General features: G+C 40.2%; 1 protein-coding gene across 1 annotated transcript in view; it reads right to left on the minus strand.

The window, feature by feature from the left end:
* atg2a (autophagy related 2A) overlaps positions 1–4,811 on the minus strand; it is a 42,460-nt gene extending 37,649 nt beyond the window's left edge. Inside the window, exons 1-6 of the mRNA XM_052154973.1 lie at positions 4,309–4,811; positions 3,409–3,571; positions 2,278–2,427; positions 1,768–1,870; positions 1,307–1,445; positions 771–983 (exon numbers count right to left, since the gene is read on the minus strand). Coding sequence (XP_052010933.1) covers positions 771–983; positions 1,307–1,445; positions 1,768–1,870; positions 2,278–2,427; positions 3,409–3,571; positions 4,309–4,479 — 939 coding nt within the window. The 5' untranslated portion in view covers positions 4,480–4,811. The remainder of the gene's footprint in view (positions 1–770; positions 984–1,306; positions 1,446–1,767; positions 1,871–2,277; positions 2,428–3,408; positions 3,572–4,308) is intronic.
* Between the last annotated feature and the right edge of the window lie 3,537 nt (positions 4,812–8,348).

Below are 8,348 nucleotides of genomic sequence, written 5' to 3' on the forward strand. Positions count from 1 at the left end.
CCCCGAAAGAGCGGTTGGTCCTCAGAAATATCAGACCACTAGATGGCGGCATTGACCAATTAGAATAGAGTATTCCCGAGGCCCATGTAATAAAATAAAAAATAAAGTAACCAACCATGCCCTTGGAAAAATTTATATTTTCTTATGGAGCAATTCAAGTACATTTAAATACATGTTTTTAAGAGCCTTGTCAGCAGGGGGCAGTCAGCATGCCTAAACAAATCTTGCGAAAAGTGCAGAGACAGATCTAACACAGGACTCATTCTTGACAGCTGGACAAGCACAACAGAATGCAGGGATCTCAAGATTTTCGAAGTTTTAACTGTCGTAGCCCCCTAAAAACTTTGCATTTATTATGCTTAAAACCAGCGAGAAGTGTCTTTCTGACCCATAATTAAATAAATTGACAAATCACAAATAGCACAGACGGAACATAAGAACATGTCCAGTGAGAACAGAACACATTGACGAAAACAATTGCAAAATGGAATGCTGTCGACTCTAGGCAAACATATATACAGAACATGTATAATTATTTGAATTAATATTAATTATTTATATTGAATTAGCTTCATGCGAGTACTTGTTGATATATGTGATTTATTGTGATTCTATTAATTAACTGAAGCGTTATGTAATTAATTAGATTAAACATTTTGATCGATTGAGAGCCCTAGTTGTAACTTTAGAGCAAGGTAGTGAAAACGAAGACATTGCAATTGTTGCCTGTTTAGGCACCGTATTCAGTCTGATGGATTGTGAGCACAAACCTTGGGCCCAGGCAGCATTTCATTTTGTTTGATTTTGACCGTTGTCTCAATAAATCCTGAGCACTGTCCAATCAGCAAGGGTTCAGGGGGCTTCTGAGTTGGATGCAGTGATTGTGGGGCATCGGTGGCAACTTCATCATCATCATCATCATCTTCCTCATCTGTCTTTTTAAAACTCTCCCTGCTGCTCTCCATGTCAGAATGAAACAGCCCCTGAAACACAAAAAAGAAGCTCAAATAATGGCCTTTTTTCAGGGATCAAACCTACAACATGTCACATCTTTAACCACTAGGCTGCCCACAACACACCAAAACTTCCGCTATTTGTCTGTGATTTCTGTACAGTCGCTTGCAGAAACTGCTGTGCCATCATTATGGTATAATCATTCACAATTAACCCAAAACTGCAAGTAATGACAGACATAACTGTGATTGAGCACTTTGCGAGTCAGTTCTAAGAGGGTGGTTCTTGGCTAGTTTAAACTGCAATGATCCCCAAAAATTTTGTTTTTTCTCAATAATGTAGTGCTCCTGACCTGTGATCCTCCCAGGGTCTCGTAGAGCAGCTGTACAGAGTTGAGCTGTAGGATCTTGTGCAGGAAGGCTGGTGGCTGGTGGATGTCTACAGGCACTGTCTGGCTTGAGTCTCTCACAGCCTCATCACAATAGTCCACACTGCAATATAGCACACAGCCAGCGGGGACAAAAAACAGCTCAGTTACAAACAACGGAATGCATTCTAGGAAACATTTTGTCCATGAGTCACCAAGTATATCAACACTGCTTTTAGTAGAACCTGTGGATCTTTAAAAAGAATGCATTTAACAGGAAATAAATGTGTTGTTTTTCAGAGTTTACTTTAGGTGACTTGCTCTGTTTGTGGTACTGCCAATTAGTAACACCTTAGAAATTTTAGAAACACAGAGAATACAATTTTATACATTAAGATACATCCCTTCATCATGTTCACAAAGATGTCATTTATGTGAGGTCTCACCGTTTAATGCGCATCTCTAAGGCAACCCCAGTATCAGCGTCCAGGGGACGGTGTTCTACTCTCACTATGGTCTCCAGAAAGGTGACTTTTATTCGACGTAGGACTGCAAACATAAAAACAGTCCGGTAAATCTGAATATACCAAGTTAAAGCTTCCAGCAAGTGACTGAACTACAATAAAAATAATAATGGAATGTTCCAGATTCAATACAAGTTCAGCACTTTTGAAAGCATTTGTGGCATAATATTGATTACCACAGAAAATCAATGACGCTTCCATCCTTTACAAAATAAAAGTGCAAAAAAAGTAAGGCATTTACAATGGAAGTGAACGGGGCCTGTGAAAAGTATCGCCACATTACACACGTTAACAGTTTTAGTGTGATAAAATCACTTACGAACTTTATCGGTTTTAAAAAGGTTAGTAAAGTGATTTTATCACAATAAAATCATGTTAACATGCAAACTGTGTCTATAAAGTAGAGCAAACTTGGTCAGTCTTGATACACACCAGTCTCAATGGTCTGTGCAAACATTTCCAGCCCCTCCAGTGGAGCGGGCGGCTCTTCGGATGCCTCAGGTGGGTCCTTCAGGCACTCCTGGGCCAGCTGCATGCTAGAGGTCATACATGAGGACCACCCTTGAGAATCCCAGCTGCCATCTAACAGAGATCATTAAAAAAAATAAAGGGTCAACCAATATATATTTCAGTGGTTGACTTTTAAAGCTGAAGTGTGTAATTGCTTTAAAATAGGTTTCCCAGAACACTCGACATGTCTGTTATTAGTTGGGCAAAATAGATCGTCCCGCCCCATGCCATTGGTTGAGCCAACTGTGTTGAGCTGATTGGGATGCTCAAACAAATAGAGCAATGTTTTGATAGTGCCAAAAAGTCATGGTATTTCCAATTTTCAAGAAATCAATCTATAGATGGTAGAAATGTCATGAAATATCGATACAACTATTAATCGGCTCATTATTTTCACGATGTGGTTTTAAGGCATCGATACATTAACATTAGCTGACATTTAAATTAGAAGCCAATTTGTATGATTTCCAATTTACCGTAAGTTGCCCTTCCGTTTAATGTAGTCTGGTGTAATAGCTTTGGGAGACCACAAGGGGGCAATATAACATTTACTGTACTTAATACTGAAGGGCAGGTCAATGCGGTGCAGGTGGCAGTCAAGAGTTGTGAATCTAATAACCATACACACAAAAGTTAGGTTTTTGTACTTTTTCAAGAATGAAAGTGACGGAAAACTATTTAATTTAATGGAAAACTACACGTTGCGCTCGGTGGCGCTGCAGGTGTAGCTGGGGATCGCCGACAAATGCCGAGCGGCACCGGTGGTGGGTGTACCTTCACAGAAAATAATTGTTTAGAATTTTAGAATGTGCCATGTCGCCTGCCAGAAACGTCCGGTGGGCAACCCCCTGTTGTGATAAAAAATATATATGAAGAAACAAAAAACACTGTGCAACGATTTTCCCTATGGCTTACTTATAGTCTCTGCGTATTAAATTGGGATAGGAGAACGTTTTTAAACAGCTAAATTCTTCACCTTCACACATTTGAACTTTAAATGATTACATTTGGTCCTGAATATGTGCTCCACAAAGCACAGTCCACTGAACTCACTGGTTCTGTATTTGGGTCTGCATGTTATTTGCAATCCAGTGACTTCAAGGGTGCAGTGGTCCGTCACAAGTGCAGCCCAGGGAATAGTCACCGCTATGCTGCTCACAAAACCTTCAACAATCTCTAGCGGAGCCCCCAACGAATCCAACAACTCATTCACCGCCTGAAAGAGAAGGATCAGAGAAGACAGGATCTGTGAAACCTGGAGGTGGACAACTGACCACATTGAAGAACAAAAGAAACAGGCGGGACAAAAGAGGTGAGGACTTTAAAACGGGGGAAGGATGTTGAGCTAAATGGCAACACCAGATACATTGCAAAACAAAAAGTGTGTTATTTCAGAATGTGAAAGCAAAAGTTAAGGCATTCAATTACTTTCATTTCTGTATAAGAGCAACTTGAACATGGAAGAAAGTGAATGGTGACCACAGATGTCGAGCAAGGTTTTTATTGAATAAAAACTAAAATTTCAGTCGGTTCCTAGCTCAAAGTTATCATATGGCTTCATAAGTCTTGGAATAAAATGCATGAGTCATGTGGACTATTTTTATTGTGCTTTTTCATATTTTTTTAGAGCTTCACAGCCCCCAATCACCATCCACTTTCATTGTTGCAGTGTGAACATTCTTCAAACGTTGTCTTTAGGAGTTGTTACAAAGAGGAAGTCGAACAGGTTTGGAACCAATTGTGAGTGAGCACATGATAACAGAATCAATAACTTTTAGCCATAACTTTATCTGCAGGACATTAAACCTGGAAACATGATTAGTGAGTCGAGTTGATGTCTAGTTTGTCAGGACATTGCGAAACACTGGCAAAGGAAACAAGGGCCACATGGTGGAGAGATCTAAATACAAACTGTCCTGGACATGTCTCAACCAACCCCCCCAACCCACTTACCCAAACGTCCAGGTTAATGTCCCTAATGACCCCGCTGCCATTGTACAGATCCAAGCTCAGCTGGTCCAAACTGAGTCTCTCTTCCAGGAAGTGGCCCAGGTAGTGTTGCAGGAGGTACTGACAGGCCCGTTTCTTAATAGAGCCCGACCAAGGGAAGAGCCACCGAGACATAGGGCCACAGCAGACGGGGAGAGGGATCTGAGAGGCGACGGAGCGAGAGACCAGTCCGGCATAACAGATTTAAACCCCCTCGGTAGTGTGTACAGATGAGAATACAATAATAAAAAAAAGATATATATAAAAAAATATGAAAGCGTCTAACTTGTCCTCTGACACCAAAATCCCCCGAATGTCCGTCTTTGGACCTGGCTTTGTTTAGAGCGGTTTTTAAAAGAGCTTCTTTATGTTGAAACGGGTCTTTCTGGTTTTTCTTTTAATCATAAATATCACAAAAATATGCGACAGGTTCCTCTGTGCTTCTTCTGGCCAGCGGGTTGTTTATTGTTTTCATCCTCAGACTGAAAGAGTTGCGTCATTACATCATCGAAGACGCAAGAAGCCGGAAGTTGGACGTGGGGATCCGCCATGTTGGGAAGGTCATTAGAAAGCCACACAGCACGAAAAGCAAGCGTTGAATTTAAAATTTTCGATTAAAAAGGAAAGATATGTTAGTTTTGCATCACAGGTTTTTTGGTGTATGTGTTTTTAATTGCTCCTGTGGGCGAGAGGGATGCTTATACATATATGGGCAGTCGCGAGTTTCAGTTGTTTGTGCTTATTTCCAGAATTCAGTTCACTGGTTCATTATTACATTTGATGCAATGCCATTAATACAGATTTGATGATGCCGTTTTACTTTGAAACAGACCTGTATTTTAAATGATATGTAAAGGCCTCACTTGGTCTTATACTGTTCGGTTTCATATGGCTTAATACAGCTAAAGAGCCAAGAGTTTTATTCTGAAATTGAGAGCACCCTTTTGTTTCTCGCAAATGTTTGTTATTAAATCGGTAAAAAAAAAAAAGTTGTTCATGACTATACTAGATCCAGAAGAACACATACGGTCAGTGTTGCTAACTATTTTTCATGGGAAGTTGCCAAAGGCTTGCTGAAATGTTACTAAAAGTAGCTGAATCACGTGATGAAATAATTTATTACGCAATACGTCAAATTTGCACACGTAAATGAACTGGCGTAAAGAGTTACGGCAATTATTTAAAGGTGAAAAACCATGTTTTATTTTTATTGAACTAATGATTTAACAATTAAACTACTAATCATCTAACCATAACGAATTTAGCTGGTCAAACACAGAATGGGAATTCTATTTATTTATTTTGTAATTAAACTGCATTATTGAACAATGACGAAGTCCAAATTTATCCTAGCAATAGCAACCAGGGGTAGGCGGTGGTGCAGCGTTGGGGATGTTCTTTTATTATTTATTTATAAACATTGATCTATATGCCTTATAATGCCTCACATGGAGCTAATCAGTAATATATATATATATATATATATATATATATATATATATATATATATATATATATATATATATTTTTTTTTTTTTTTTACATATCTGATGTGTGATGTTGAAATATCAGTGTGTATTACTTGTGCCAGTGTTACTGTTTCACAATTACTTTTTGACAGCGACACCTCATCTGTTCAGATCACTTAATTATAGGTCAGGGGTTCATATCCATTCCATTCTCTTTCTCACCCAGCTAGACAATTTCTCAATGCTCTTCTATCACTGTATGTTTACTTTTCTTTTCTAAACGGAGAGCACGCATGTGAATTGAGGTTGTGATTGTCGCAACAAATACCAACAACATGTAAGCTCATGACACTCGATTTACAGAACACCTTTATGCACATAAATCCAACTCCTAATGGCATGCAGGTTTGTCATATTATTTTAAACACAGGAGGTCGCGAGAAAATTGAGAAATTATAAAGCTGATGTTTTTGTGTTGCAGGAAAGCGTTTGAGTCACTTTTCAAGAATCAGAATAAGCATATTTTGTAAATTTTTTACGGAATTTGTTTAGGTGTTGTAGGCGCGTGTCACACATTCTCTAAATATAAAAAACAAGTATTAAAATATAAGCAATATAATATAAATATGTCCACACAGTTTATATTAAAATTACAAATAAAAGAGCAGCAGAGTAAGTACAGTGGCATGTAGAGCCAGAGGTGGAGTGTGTCAGGGTGGGTACCGGGCCTTGTTGATAAAGCAAGTAGTGGATGGGAAGAAACTGTTGTTGTGGTGTGAGGTTTTTGTCCTGATGGACCTTAGCCTTCTGTCAGAGGGGAGTGTCTCAAAGAGATTGCGGCCAGAGTGGGAGAGATCAGCCACAATCTTTCCAGCATGCTTCAGGGTCCTGGAGGCGTACAGGTCCTGGAGCGGCAGCAGATTGCAGCCAATCACCTTCTCTGCAGACCGGATGACATGCTGCAGTCTGCCCTTGTCCTTGGCAGTAGTAGCAGCATACCAGATAGTGATGGAGCATGTGAGAATGGACTCGATGATGGCTGTGTAGAAGTGCAACATCATTGTCTTTGGCAGGTTGAATTTCTTCAGCTGCCGCAGGAAGTACATTCTCTGTTGTGCTTTCTTGATGAGGGAGCTGATGTTCAGCTCCCACTTGAGGTCCTGGGAGATGATAGTCCCTGGAAGCGGAAAGACTCCACAGTGTCGATTGTGGAGTCGCAGAGGGTGATGGGGACAGGTGCAGGAGAGGCTGAGTTCTTCCTGAAGTCTACAACCATCTCCACTGTCTTTAGAGCGTTGAGCTCAAGGTTGTTTTGATTGCACCAGGTCACCAGGTGGTCAACCTCCCATCTGTAGGCGGACTCATCACCATCAGAGATGAGTCCTATGAGGGAGGTGTCGTCCGCTAACTTCAGAAGCTAGACGGACTGGTGACTGGAGGTGCAGCTGTTAGTGTACAGAGAGAAGAGCAGAGGAGAAAGAACGCAGCCCTGGGGGGATCCAGTGCTAATGGTCTGTGAGTTCACATGCTGCTTCCTGTCAGTCAGTGATCAGGCACACTTAGCTGGGAGAGCTTCTCCTGGGATGATGGTGTTAAAGGCAGAGCTGAAATCCACAAACAGGATCCTGGCGTAGGTTCCTGCGGAGTCCAGGTGCTGGAGGATGTAGTGGAGGGCCAAGTTGACTGCATCGTCTACAGACCTGTTGGCTCTGTATGCAAACTGCAGGGGGTCGGTGATGTCTTTGAGATGTGAAAGCACAAGGCACTCAAAGTACTTCATAACCACAGAGGTCAGGGCGACGGGTTAAGTCATGTGGTCCTGGACTTCTTGGGAACAGGGATGATAGTTGAGGACTTGAAGCCTTTAAATGTACCTGTTATTTTATCCCCTCCCCCCCCATAATTTGCTAGCGATCTAGTAACAGCTGCGCCATGTTTGATTGACAGGCGGCATATTTGCGTGTGCTGAACATGTGTTCTGAAAATGCTCGCGCTAATGCAGGCCTGAACAGTCGAATACATTTAAAAAAAAAGCAGATTTGTATTAAAATGTAAGTATAAATGTAAGCTAACAGACCTGCTGCCATCTAGTGTGTCATTATAATAATCAAACAACCATAACAAGAAAACACTCACTGCTCTTGACTGAGTAAATTTAGTACCTTTAAAAAGTATTAATTTACTATAATCATACAGTGAAGACCAGTAGTAGTTTTATGTTGCATTTCATTCTGGCATTATGTTGCATTTTATTTGTTCTATTAATTGTAATCTATTTCTATTCTTTGCTGTTTTATATTGATATTTTATTACTGACTGATTACTTGTCTTGAATAATTACTTAAGAACTTGAAACCATTCTTCCATAATTAAAATATTATAGTTGTGTTATTACTTGTTGTGGTTTTGAAGCTGGTATTGAGAATCATCACATTTCACTACCGATTACTGACATTTTGGTATTGTGATAATGTATAGCCTTTATTGTACATGGTAGATTTGGCTGCCATAACATGATGAAAAGTAGATCTTATT

Source organism: Xyrauchen texanus, chromosome 23 (genome assembly GCF_025860055.1).
Source record: "Xyrauchen texanus isolate HMW12.3.18 chromosome 23, RBS_HiC_50CHRs, whole genome shotgun sequence".
NCBI classification, from domain to species: Eukaryota; Metazoa; Chordata; class Actinopteri; order Cypriniformes; family Catostomidae; genus Xyrauchen; species Xyrauchen texanus.